Consider the following 13,632-nt stretch of genomic DNA (forward strand, 5'->3'; position numbering starts at 1 on the left):
GATCAGCAGTTATGATGACATCACACAGTGTGATGGCGGCACTCCTAGGTAAGCCTAGTACGCAGGGGGGGCGGAGCCACAGACAGGTGGGCGGGGTCAAACACAGACAACGCCACCTCCCGCCTGAAGCCACGCCCACTCCCCCCCCCGCACGACAGTTAAAACAGATTATTGCACTGGGTTCATTTGTCAATGGATGGGCGGTCGTATAAATAACAACAAACGACAATAATAGTAATCATAACAACAACAATAACAACAACAATAATAATAATAATAATAATAACAATGCTAGTCATAAAAACAGTTCAGACGTGGCCCTCCTGGGTTCACCACTGCTGCCAACTGAAGTCGTCGTTTGAGCCGAACACCAGGAAGAAGCCCAGGATGGTGGCGAAGATGACCACGTTACCCGTGACCACCAGGGCGCACGCCCCCCACGCTATCTGGAACACAACCACGTCAACAACTAAGGTTAGCACAACAAAGGTTAGCACAGCAAAGGTTAGCACAGCAAAGGTTAGCACAGCAAAGGTTAGCACAGCAAAGGTTAGCACAGCAAAGGTTAGCATAGCAAAGGTTAGCACAACAAAGGTTAGCACAGCAAAGGTTAGCATAGCAAAGGTTAGCATAGCAAAGGTTAGCACAACAAAGGTTAGCATAGCAAAGGTTAGCATTGCAAAGGTTAGCACTTTTTATGTTTTATTCCTCCTCCCCATATCTACTCAGGGGAGTCCCTTTGATACCGAGGTCTCTTTTATAAGGGTGCCCTGATTACACAACACATCCACAACACATCCACAACACATCCACAACACACCCACAACACATCCACTTCACTGTTGATATCAACAGGCTACAAGTACATGTATCACGTAGTGTAGCCTAGTAGGTAGTATAGTGGTAAGAGTACGAGGGAGTGTCCTAGGCAGTGTACGAGGGAGTGTCCTAGGGAGTGTACGAGGGAGTGTCCTAGGGAGTGTCCTAGAGAGTGTCCTAGAGAGTGTCTTAGAGAGTGTCCTAGAGAGTGTCCTAGGGAGTGTCCTAGGGAGTGTACGAGGGAGTGTCCTAGAGAGTGTACGAGGGAGTGTCCTAGAGAGTGTCATAGGGAGTGTACGAGGGAGTGTCCTAGGGAGTGTATGAGGGAGTGTCCTAGAGAGTGTCTTAGAGAGTGTCTTAGAGAGTGTCCTAGGGAGTGTCCTAGAGAGTGTCTTAGAGAGTGTCCTAGGGAGTGTCTTAGAGAGTGTCTTAGAGAGTGTCCTAGGGAGTGTATGAGGGAGTGTCCTAGAGAGTGTCTTAGAGAGTGTCTTAGAGAGTGTCCTAGAGAGTGTCTTAGAGAGTGTCTTAGAGAGTGTCTTAGAGAGTGTCTTAGAGAGTGTCCTAGGGAGTGTCTTAGAGAGTGTCCTAGAGTGTCTTAGAGTGTCTTAGAGTGTCTTAGAGAGTGTCTTAGAGTGTGTCTTAGAGAGTGTCCTAGAGAGTGTCTTGGAGAGTGTCCTAGAGAGTGTCTTAGAGAGTGTCTTAGAGAGTGTCCTAGAGAGTGTCCTAGGGAGTGTCTTAGAGAGTGTCTTAGAGAGTGTCCTAGGGAGTGTCCTAGAGAGTGTCTTGGAGAGTGTCTTAGAGAGTGTCTTAGAGAGTGTCTTAGAGATTGTCTTAGAGAGTGTCTTAGAGAGTGTCCTAGAGAGTGTCTTAGAGAGTGTCTTAGAGAGTGTCTTAGAGAGTGTCTTAGAGAGTGTCCTAGGGAGTGTCTTAGAGAGTGTCCTAGAGAGTGTCTTAGAGAGTGTCTTAGAGAGTGTCTTAGAGAGTGTCTTAGAGAGTGTCCTAGGGAGTGTCCTAGAGAGTGTCTTGGAGAGTGTCCTAGAGAGTGTCTTAGAGAGTGTCTTAGAGTGTCTTAGAGAGTGTCCTAGAGAGTGTCTTAGAGAGTGTCTTAGAGAGTGTCTTAGAGAGTGTCCTAGAGAGTGTCCTAGAGAGTGTCCTAGAGAGTGTCTTAGAGAGTGTCTTAGAGAGTGTCCTACAGAGTGTCCTAGGGAGTGTCTTAGAGAGTGTCTTAGAGAGTGTCCTAGAGAGTGTCTTAGAGTGTCTTAGGGAGTGTCTTAGAGTGTCTTAGAGAGTGTCCTAGAGAGTGTCCTAGAGAGTGTCTTAGAGAGTGTCTTAGAGAGTGTCCTAGAGAGTGTCTTAGAGAGTGTCTTAGAGAGTGTCTTAGAGAGTGTCCTAGAGAGTGTCTTAGAGAGTGTCTTAGAGAGTGTCTTAGAGAGTGTCTTAGAGAGTGTCCTAGAGAGTGTCCTAGAGAGTGTCTTAGAGAGTGTCTTAGAGAGTGTCTTAGAGAGTGTCTTAGAGTGTCTTAGAGAGTGTCTTAGAGAGTGTCTTAGAGAGTGTCTTAGAGAGTGTCTTAGAGAGTGTCCTAGAGAGTGTCTTAGAGAGTGTCCTAGAGAGTGTCTTAGAGAGTGTCTTAGAGAGTGTCCTAGAGAGTGTCTTAGAGAGTGTCTTAGAGAGTGTCCTAGAGAGTGTCTTAGAGTGTCTTAGGGAGTGTCTTAGAGTGTCTTAGAGAGTGTCCTAGAGAGTGTCCTAGAGAGTGTCCTAGAGAGTGTCTTAGAGTGTCTTAGGGAGTGTCTTAGAGTGTCTTAGAGAGTGTCCTAGGGAGTGTCCTAGAGAGTGTCCTAGAGAGTGTCCTAGAGAGTGTCTTAGAGAGTGTCTTAGAGAGTGTCCTAGAGAGTGTCTTAGAGAGTGTCTTAGAGAGTGTCTTAGAGAGTGTCTTAGAGAGTGTCTTAGAGAGTGTCTTAGAGAGTGTCTTAGAGAGTGTCCTAGAGTGTCTTAGAGAGTGTCCTAGGGAGTGTCCTAGAGAGTGTCCTAGAGAGTGTCCTAGAGAGTGTCTTAGAGAGTGTCTTAGAGAGTGTCTTAGAGAGTGTCTTAGAGAGTGTCCTAGAGAGTGTCTTAGAGAGTGTCTTAGAGAGTGTCCTAGGGAGTGTCTTAGAGTGTCTTAGAGAGTGTCTTAGAGAGTGTCTTAGAGAGTGTCTTAGAGAGTGTCCTAGAGAGTGTCTTAGAGTGTCTTAGAGAGTGTCCTAGAGAGTGTCTTAGAGAGTGTCCTAGAGAGTGTCTTAGAGAGTGTCTTAGAGAGTGTCCTAGAGAGTGTCCTAGAGAGTGTCTTAGAGAGTGTCCTAGAGTGTCTTAGAGAGTGTCCTAGAGAGTGTCCTAGGGAGTGTCCTAGAGAGTGTCCTAGAGAGTGTCCTAGAGAGTGTCTTAGAGAGTGTCCTAGGGAGTGTCTTAGAGTGTCTTAGAGAGTGTCCTAGAGAGTGTCTTAGAGTGTCTTAGAGAGTGTCCTAGAGAGTGTCTTAGAGAGTGTCCTAGAGAGTGTCTTAGAGAGTGTCCTAGAGAGTGTCTTAGAGTGTCTTAGAGAGTGTCCTAGAGAGTGTCCTAGAGAGTGTCCTAGAGAGTGTCCTAGAGAGTGTCTTAGAGAGTGTCTTAGAGAGTGTCTTAGAGAGTGTCTTAGAGAGTGTCTTAGAGAGTGTCTTAGAGAGTGTCTTAGAGAGTGTCTTAGAGAGTGTCCTAGAGAGTGTCCTAGAGAGTGTCTTAGAGAGTGTCTTAGAGAGTGTCTTAGAGAGTGTCTTAGAGAGTGTCTTAGAGAGTGTCCTAGAGAATGTCTTAGAGAGTGTCTTAGAGAGTGTCCTAGAGAGTGTCTTAGAGAGTGTCTTAGAGAGTGTCTTAGAGAGTGTCTTAGAGAGTGTCCTAGGGAGTGTCTTAGAGTGTCTTAGAGAGTGTCCTAGAGTGTCTTAGAGTGTCTTAGAGAGTGTCCTAGAGAGTGTCTTAGAGAGTGTCCTAGAGAGTGTCTTAGAGTGTCTTAGAGAGTGTCCTAGAGAGTGTCCTAGAGAGTGTCCTAGAGAGTGTCTTAGAGAGTGTCTTAGAGAGTGTCCTACAGAGTGTCCTAGAGAGTGTCTTAGAGAGTGTCTTAGAGAGTGTCCTAGAGAGTGTCTTAGAGAGTGTCCTAGGGAGTGTCTTAGAGTGTCTTAGAGAGTGTCCTAGAGAGTGTCCTAGAGAGTGTCCTAGAGAGTGTCTTAGAGAGTGTCTTAGAGAGTGTCTTAGAGGTGTCTTAGAGAGTGTCCTAGAGAGTGTCTTAGAGAGTGTCCTAGAGAGTGTCTTAGAGAGTGTCTTAGAGAGTGTCTTAGAGGTGTCTTAGAGAGTGTCCTAGAGAGTGTCTTAGAGAGTGTCCTAGAGAGTGTCTTAGAGAGTGTCCTAGGGAGTGTCCTAGAGAGTGTCCTAGAGAGTGTCCTAGAGAGTGTCTTAGAGAGTGTCCTAGGGAGTGTCTTAGAGAGTGTCTTAGAGAGTGTCTTAGAGAGTGTCTTAGAGAGTGTCCTAGGGAGTGTCCTAGAGAGTGTCCTAGAGAGTGTCTTAGAGAGTGTCCTAGAGTGTCTTAGAGAGTGTCTTAGAGAGTGTCTTAGAGAGTGTCCTAGAGAGTGTCTTAGAGAGTGTCCTAGAGAGTGTCCTAGAGAGTGTCCTAGAGAGTGTCTTAGAGAGTGTCCTAGGGAGTGTCTTAGAGTGTCTTAGAGAGTGTCTTAGAGAGTGTCTTAGAGAGTGTCTTAGAGAGTGTCTTAGAGAGTGTCTTAGAGATTGTCTTAGAGAGTGTCCTAGAGAGTGTCTTAGAGAGTGTCTTAGGGAGTGTCCTAGAGAGTGTCTTAGAGAGTGTCTTAGAGAGTGTCCTAGAGAGTGTCTTAGAGAGTGTCCTAGAGAGTGTCTTAGAGAGTGTCTTAGAGAGTGTCTTAGAGATTGTCTTAGAGAGTGTCCTAGAGAGTGTCTTAGAGAGTGTCTTAGGGAGTGTCCTAGAGAGTGTCTTAGAGAGTGTCCTAGAGTGTCTTAGAGAGTGTCTTAGAGAGTGTCCTAGGGAGTGTCTTAGAGAGTGTCTTAGAGAGTGTCTTAGAGAGTGTCCTAGGGAGTGTCCTAGGGAGTGTCTTAGAGAGTGTCTTAGAGAGTGTCTTAGAGAGTGTCTTAGAGAGTGTCCTAGGGAGTGTCCTAGGGAGTGTCTTAGAGAGTGTCTTAGAGAGTGTCCTACAGAGTGTCTTAGAGAGTGTCCTAGGGAGTGTCCTAGGGAGTGTCCTAGAGAGTGTCCTAGGGAGTGTACCAGGAAGTGTCCCACTTACGACGTCAGCTCTGGCGAAGATTATGGGCAGGCCGAAGGCGGAGACGACGATGCCGGTGGTGAGGAAGATGGCCAGCTCCTTACAGGCGTTACTGGCCGAGTCCGTGTCCTCCACCAGCCTCCTGGACACGCAGTAGGGGATGGGGGCCAGGATGTAGAAGAACAGCAGGAACAAGGGCCAGTATTTACTGTGGAGAGGGAGGGAGGGAGGGCAAGTTTATTTGTATAGCACATAGATTTGTGCTATACTTTGCACTAAGTGCATTACATACAGCATTAAAAAAGATACATCACAGAGAGAGAGAGAGAGAGAGAGAGAGAGAGAGAGAGAGAGAGAGAGAGAGAGAGAGAGAGAGAGAGAGAGGGACAGAGATGAGAGAGAGTTGTATTGTATTCATATTGTGTATGTAAGTTTATAGCATGCATATAACATGTTTATAAGATGTATATAACACTGCTGAGGTCTGGTGTGAACCAAGCCTCTCACTGCTCTGCTGGAACCCAGGTCTCCTACGCACCCAGGTGTCCCCCACCAGACAAACAGAGACCAGGTGTCCCCCACCAGACAAACAGAGACCAGGTGTCCCCCACCAGACAAACAGAGACCAGGTGTCCACCATCAGACCAACAGAGACCAGGTGTCCACCACCAGACCAACAGAGACCAGGTGTCCCCCACCAGACCAACAGAGACCAGGTGTCCACCATCAGACCAACAGAGACCAGGTGTCCCCCACCAGACCAACAGAGACCAGGTGTCCACCATCAGACCAACAGAGACCAGGTGTCCCCCACCAGACCAACAGAGACCAGGTGTCCCCCACCAGACCAATAGAGACCAGGTGTCCACCACCAGACCAACAGAGACCAGGTGTCCACCATCAGACCAACAGAGACCAGGTGTCCCCCACCAGACCAACAGAGACCAGGTGTCCACCACCAGACCAACAGAGACCAGGTGTCCCCCACCAGACAAACAGAGACCAGGTGTCCACCACCAGACCAACAGAGACCAGGTGTCCCCCACCAGACAAACAGAGACCAGGTGTCCACCATCAGACCAACAGAGACCAGGTGTCCCCCACCAGACCAACAGAGACCAGGTGTCCACCATCAGACCAACAGAGACCAGGTGTCCCCCACCAGACCAACAGAGACCAGGTGTCCACCATCAGACCAACAGAGACCAGGTGTCCCCCACCAGACCAACAGAGACCAGGTGTCCCCCACCAGACCAATAGAGACCAGGTGTCCACCACCAGACCAACAGAGACCAGGTGTCCACCATCAGACCAACAGAGACCAGGTGTCCCCCACCAGACCAACAGAGACCAGGTGTCCACCACCAGACCAACAGAGACCAGGTGTCCCCCACCAGACAAACAGAGACCAGGTGTCCACCACCAGACCAACAGAGACCAGGTGTCCCCCACCAGACAAACAGAGACCAGGTGTCCACCACCAGACAAACAGAGACCAGGTGTCCCCCACCAGACAAACAGAGACCAGGTGTCCCCCACCAGACAAACAGAGACCAGGTGTCCCCCACCAGACCAACAGAGACCAGGTGTCCACCACCAGACCAACAGAGACCAGGTGTCCCCCACCAGACCAACAGAGACCAGGTGTCCCCCACCAGACCAACAGAGACCAGGTGTCCACCATCAGACCAACAGCACATCCTCAGGGTCTCAGACAGGGCTACACACAGAGCCTGACTCCAACCACCTCCACTACATCACCACAGAGGTGGGTCCAACATCCACACGAGAGAGAGAGAGAGAGAGAGAGAGAGAGAGAGAGAGAGAGAGAGAGAGAGAGAGAGAGAGAGAGAGAGAGGGAGGGAGGGGGAGAGAGAGAGAGAGAGAGAGAGAGAGAGAGAGAGAGAGAGAGAGAGAGAGAGAGAGAGAGAGAGAGAGAGAGAGAGAGAGAGAGAGAGGAGAGAGACAGGGAGGGGGAGATGGAGATACCTACTCATACACTGGCAGAGCACATCCTAGCATCAGGAACATGAGACCTATGGCCCCTCCGAAGGACAGGCTGATCAAAGCTGGAGGAGAGGAGAGGAGGAGGAGGAGGAGGAGGAGGAGAGGAGAGGAGGAGGAGAGGAGAGGAGAGGACAGGAGGAGGAGGAGAGGAGAGGAGAGGAGAGGAGAGGAGAGGAAAGGAGGAGGAGAGGAGAGGAAAGGAGGAGGAGAGGAGGAGAGGAGAGGAGAGGAGGAGGAGGAGAGGAGATGAGAGGAGAGGAGGAGGAGGAGAGGAGAGGAGAGGAGAGGAGGAGGAGAGGAGAGGAGGAGAGGAGAGGACAGGAGGAGTAGGAGAGGAGAGGAGAGGAAAGGAGGAGGAGAGGAGGAGAGGAGAGGAAAGGAGGAGGAGGAGGAGAGGAGGAGAGGAGAGGAAAGGAGGAGGAGGAGGAGGAGAGGAGGAGAGGAGAGGAGAGGAGGAGAGGAGAGGAGGAGAGGAAAGGAGGAGGAGGAGGAGGAGGAGGAGGAGGAGGAGGAGAGGAGAATGCAGACAGTTAGTACGTCACATATCACCATGGGAAAATACAGAGGTTCTTAAAGAATGCGTGTATGTGTGTGTGTGTGTGTGTGTGTGTGTGTGTGTGTGTGTGTGTGTCTGGGTCAGGGAAGGGCTAGTGGAGGTAGAACACCAGAGGACAGGGGAGGGTAGTGGAGGTAGAACACCAGAGGACAGGGAAGGCTGGTGGAGGTAGACATAGGAGGATAGGGGAGGCTGGTGGAGGTAGACATGGGAGGACAGGGGAGGCTGGTGGAGGTAGAACACCAGAGGACAGGGGAGGCTGGTGGCAGGGTTTCCGTTATCCGGTAATTACCGGTCTTTGTCCGGTAAAATTTGTTGAAGTCCGACAAATTTAAAACTCTTCGGTCATAATGACCGGTGAAAATAATTCCCTCTTAAAACCCTTCTGCGCCGAAATGTACCTCCGCCGGCACAAATCCGCACACAACATTGTAATTACCGTAATTTCTAAACGGTTTGTGCTATCGAAAAAATTCCAACTGTCCCTGAAAGCTGAGATGTTGCACTTCAACCAACATATAGGGTATTACGGTAAAATGTGACGTGACGACATTCTCAGTGTCAGTTTACTCACAGTGAAGGCGGAGGAGGAGTTGTACTCCCGAGTCCGAGTAAGTATGATTTGACAGGCAGTTAAACTAAATGCCTTCCCAACCAGCGAGACCTGGTTATAGAAATGACGTTGTTTTATTGATTAAAAAAAAGGGTAAAACTGGAAAGAGAAAATAGAAAACTCACATTAATCCCAAACAATTTAACAAACTTCAGTTAACGTAATGTGGAGTCCGTTCATTGATCAATGCAGTCTGTTCAGTTCCCAGTGAGGCGCCCGTTCAGCGCTGGACATAATGGCATAGCGCGCATGCGAATCATGTTATATTATTATATATTATATAGCTCGCATCTAATCGTATCGGATGAGAAATAGACATTAAATGGCATATATAGGCCGCTACACAACAGTAATCACCGCGACAAACAGCTATATTATATTTTAATATGATGACCGGAATATCTGACGTTTGTCCGGTAAATCGAAATCTTCCCGGACATGATGTCCGGCGGCAATTGTTTCTAACGGAAACCCTGGCTGGTGGAGGTAGAACATCAGAGGACAGGGGAGGCTGGTGGAGGTAGAACATCAGAGGACAGGGGAGGCTGGTGGAGGTAGAACATCAGAGGACAGGGGAGGCTGGTGGAGGTAGAACATCAGAGGACAGGGGAGGCTGGTGGAGGTAGAACATCAGAGGACAGGGGAGGCTGGTGGAGGTAGAACACCAGAGGACAGGGGAGGCTGGTGGAGGTAGAACATCAGAGGACAGGGGAGGCTGGTGGAGGTAGAACATCAGAGGACAGGGGAGGCTGGTGGAGGTAGAACACCAGAGGACAGGGGAGGCTGGTGGAGGTAGAACATCAGAGGACAGGGGAGGCTGGTGGAGGTAGAACACCAGAGGACAGGGGAGGCTGGTGGAGGTAGAACATCAGAGGACAGGGGAGGCTGGTGGAGGTAGAACATCAGAGGACAGGGGAGGCTGGTGGAGGTAGAACATCAGAGGACAGGGGAGGCTGGTGGAGGTAGAACATCAGAGGACAGGGGAGGCTGGTGGAGGTAGAACATCAGAGGACAGGGGAGGCTGGTGGAGGTAGAACATCAGAGGACAGGGGAGGCTGGTGGAGGTAGAACATCAGAGGACAGGGGAGGCTGGTGGAGGTAGAACATCAGAGGACAGGGGAGGCTGGTGAAGGTAGAACATCAGAGGACAGGGGAGGCTGGTGGAGGTAGAACATCAGAGGACAGGGGAGGCTGGTGGAGGTAGAACATCAGAGGACAGGGGAGGCTGGTGGAGGTAGAACATCAGAGGACAGGGGAGGCTGGTGGAGGTAGAACATCAGAGGACAGGGGAGGCTGGTGGAGGTAGAACACCAGAGGACAGGGGAGGCTGGTGGAGGTAGAACACCAGAGGACAGGGGAGGCTGGTGGAGGTAGAACACCAGAGGACAGGGGAGGCTGGTGGAGGTAGAACATCAGAGGACAGGGGAGGCTGGTGGAGGTAGAACATCAGAGGACAGGGGAGGCTGGTGGAGGTAGAACATCAGAGGACAGGGGAGGCTGGGGGAGGTAGACATGGGAGGACAGGGGAGGCTGGTGGAGGTAGAACATCAGAGGACAGGGGAGGCTGGTGGAGGTAGAACACCAGAGGACAGGGGAGGCTGGTGGAGGTAGAACACCAGAGGACAGTGGAGGCTGGTGGAGATAGAACACCAGAGGACAGGGGAGGCTGGTGGAGGTAGAACACCAGAGGACAGGCCGATGGTAATACATGGAACGGAGTGAGGACACGTGTTTGATACCATTCCTCATTCCATTGCATGTCCTCAGACCTCTCCCTCCACCAGCCTCCCCTGGAGGTGTGTGTGTGTGTGTGTGTGTGTGTGTGTGTGTGTGTGTGTGTGTGTGTGTGTGTGTGTGTGTGTGTGTGTGTGTGTGTGTGTGCGTGTGTGTGTGTGTGTCCATTCATGGGAGGCTTAAGTCTTGAGGCTGTGGCTGGTCATCTGATGGAGGCTTTGGGAGAACACGGTCATGTGATGTATCAGATGATGACACACACGTGGGGGGGGGGCAGGAGGTTCTCAGGGGACCCCCAGCTTTCTCAACTAGCATTAGCGCGCTATCACACACATCTGCAGTCAATAGAAAACGTGCTAGCATCAGTTAGCCTACATACTGTTGGTGCAAGGCTTGGTGCAGCAGGCAGACATTTAGCCTGGATCTATTCAGCTCTCTGTTTTTAAAGTAGCTTTTTATCTTCATCTTTAAAGTAGATACCTATCGTTATCTCTAAAGTAGCTACCTATGTTCATATTTAAAGTAGCTACCTATGTTCATATTTAAAGTAGCTATCTATGTTAATATTTAAAGTAGCTACCTATGTTCATATTTAAAGTAGCTACCTATGTTAATATTTAAAGTAGCTATCTATGTTAATATTTAAAGTAGCTACCTATGTTCATATTTGAAGTAGCTACCTATGTTCATATTTAAAGTAGCTATCTTTGAGGTTTTATTGTTAGAACTTTACTTAGGACACTACTCTGAGTCTTGACCGATTGATGTGACTGACCAGCAAAACTCCCAGCCGCTCCCTTACAAACAATAATAACAATAATAATAATAACAACAACAATAAGAATCATAACAATAATAATAATCATAACAACAATAATAATAATAATAAGAATCATAATCATAATCATAAGAAGAAGAAGAACAATAACAATAATAATAATAATAATAACAATCATAACCCTATGAATCATCATAACCATAATCATAACAATAATAATAATAACAATCATAATCATAACCATAATAATCATAACCATAATAATAATAATAACATATTATACTCATTCTTATATTATTTAGTTATCTTGTTTATCCTGGGGTTGTATGGTTCATTCTTGTTTCATTATGTAGTTTATATTAGTGCTATTATTGTGTGTTTTATTGATTACTATTGTTTTATTATTGTTTTTATGCTGTGTGGATATGTTAAAGCACTTTGAGCTGCAACGTTTGCAGGAAAAGTGCTCTACAAATAAATTATTATGATTATTGTTATTGTTATTATTATGATTATTATGTAGTTAACTGGCCAGGTTATCTCCAGGCTGGGAGAGCATCAAGGTACTCATGCCTACACAACACAATAGATTATAATATAACGGAATCAAAGAAAGAAAGATACTACATAACAGAATGAGAATCAGAGAGCATCTGGGCCTCGTGTCCCATCTGGGGTAATACTAGAACATCTATAACATATATATAATCTGGGGTAATACTAGAACATATATGAGCTTATCAGGAGGTGATCTGTCCCATCTTGGGTAATACTAGAACATCTATAACATATATATATATATATATCATCTGGGGTAATACTAGAACATATATGAGCTTATCAGGAGGTGATCTGTCCCATCTGGGGTAATACTAGAACATATATAACATATATATCATCTGGGGTAATACTAGAACATATATACTAGAATATATATACATATAACATATCAGAGCTGATCAGGAGGTGATCTGTGGTAGCTGGCCTGCTAACCGTGCTAACCCATCCCCTGTCTCTCTCTCTGTCTCTCTCTCTCTGTCTCTCTCCTGATCATCAGTAAGAACCAGTGTGATGGACGAGTTGTGTTGTTATCCAGCTCATTCGGTGTTTAAGAAGAGAGAGAACATGAACCTTACCTTTAATCCCGGCCATGTTTGTTGAACATAAGCTTTCCACAGGAGCCTGGAGCACGATAACAACAGACCGCTGCTACACTGCTACTACAGCATCCAGACAGGACTACATCACCCAGCAGGCTGCTACACTGCTACTACAGCATCCAGACAGGACTACATCACCCAGCAGGCTGCTACACTGCTGCTACAGCATCCAGACAGAACTACATCACCCAGCAGGCTGCTACAGCATCCAAACAGGACTACATCACCCAGCAGGCTGCTACACTGCTGCTACAGCATCCAGACAGGACTACATCACCCAGCAGGCTGCTACACTGCTGCTACAGCATCCAGACAGAACTACATCACCCAGCAGGCTGCTACACTGCTGCTACAGCATCCAGACAGGACTACATCACCCAGCAGGCTGCTATACTGCTGCTACAGCATCCAGACAGGACTACATCACCCAGCAGGCTGCTACACTGCTGCTACAGCATCCAGACAGAACTACATCACCCAGCAGGCTGCTACACTGCTGCTACAGCATCCAGACAGAACTACATCACCCAGCAGGCTGCGGGGCAGGACCGATGGTGGCTGATGCGCTTGCGCGAAATACGTTAAATACGTTACCATTCAGCCCTGGAAATAAAAACCGTTATATCTGTTTGGTTTTATTTATTACAGAGACAATTATCATACTTTTGAATGTCAAGTTTTTTTCAACCAGTATGCATTGATACACTTCGGGCGGGGGGAGAGTTTGATATATCATTTTGCCTATACGAAATTAATTATAGCTCAAATGATACGAATTACACTGCTCTTGACTTGCAACTCTTCAACACGCTGATAAATGTGATTTATTTGCTGTTGTTTACAAATGCATTGGGAGCTGTTTCTTTTTATCTACGTCTTTTCAGCCACATTAACGAAGTACTTCCGGGTCACCGAATTTCTTAAAAACCAAAAACCCAATATAAGAAACGATGTGATAAACCTCTATTTATTCATTATTTATGAACAAAAATAACTCTCAAAACTAACAACGCTTCATATTTGTTGATATTTCAGTGACATTTGTATAAAATGTGGGTTTTAAAACATATTTCAACGTCAAATAAATGCAGCCAATGCAAATCACATAATACTTGACTTCACTCTTCGTAGGCGCCGCTGTAAATGTAGTAATAATAATAATAATAATAATAATAATAATAATAATAATAATAATAATAATAATAATAATAATAATAATACATTTTATTTATAAAAAATGTATTGTAGCAAATACTCCAATCCTCTCTCTATCTATATTTATATATATATATACATATATATATATATATATGATGGGGCACTGCTCATTACATATATATAATCATTTGTTTTCAACCCGGAAGAACCCCGGAAGAGCCCCGGAAAAGCCCCGGAAGAAGAGCCTTGTTTGAGAGGAGTCAGCAGAGAGAGAAGATGGCGGGTGCAGGAGGACCCGTGGCTGCGCTGTGGACCGAGGTCAGCCGCTGCGGACAGAACGGAGACTTCCCCCGGGCTCTGAAGGCTGTCAACAAGAGTATGATCACCCTGTCTGTCTGTTACCTGTCTGTCTGTTACCTGTCTGTCTGTCAGAACGGAGACTTCCCCCGGGCTCTGAAGGCTGTCAACAAGAGTATGATCACCCTGTCTGTCTGTCTGTTAACCTGTCTGTCTGTCTGTCT

The 13,632-nt window shown here is 47.3% G+C and overlaps 2 protein-coding genes across 4 annotated transcripts in view; one reads left to right on the forward strand and one right to left on the reverse strand.

Moving 5' to 3' along the window:
• Positions 1–329: 329 nt before the first annotated feature.
• On the reverse strand, positions 330–12,020 carry LOC308161801 (leptin receptor overlapping transcript-like 1; the record flags this gene model as incomplete). Of its 2 annotated transcripts, none has more annotated exons than XM_080535879.1 (4): positions 11,930–12,020; positions 7,105–7,174; positions 5,127–5,313; positions 330–446 (listed from the first exon to the last, which is right to left on the reverse strand). In XM_080535879.1, exons 1-4 carry the CDS (start codon positions 11,943–11,945, stop codon positions 330–332), a joined length of 390 nt encoding a protein of 129 aa, XP_080392005.1. In that variant the 5' UTR covers positions 11,946–12,020. The 2 variants fall into 2 exon arrangements, with proteins under 2 accessions (XP_080392005.1, XP_080392004.1); XM_080535878.1 differs by having other exon boundaries at positions 7,099–7,174.
• A 1,361-nt stretch (positions 12,021–13,381) lies between these two features.
• The window catches only part of srp72 (signal recognition particle 72), a 56,545-nt gene continuing 56,294 nt past the window's right edge, over positions 13,382–13,632 (forward strand). For both annotated transcript variants that reach the window (XR_013937560.1, XM_080535849.1), the window contains exon 1: positions 13,382–13,487. Coding sequence is in view for 1 of the 2 variants with exons in the window: in XM_080535849.1 (XP_080391975.1) it covers positions 13,388–13,487 (100 nt within the window). In the remaining variant the exon portion in view is untranslated. The remainder of the gene's footprint in view (positions 13,488–13,632) is intronic.

This window comes from Nansenia antarctica, assembly GCF_963989245.1.
Source record: "Nansenia antarctica genome assembly, chromosome: 7".
Taxonomy (NCBI): Eukaryota; Metazoa; Chordata; class Actinopteri; order Argentiniformes; family Microstomatidae; genus Nansenia; species Nansenia antarctica.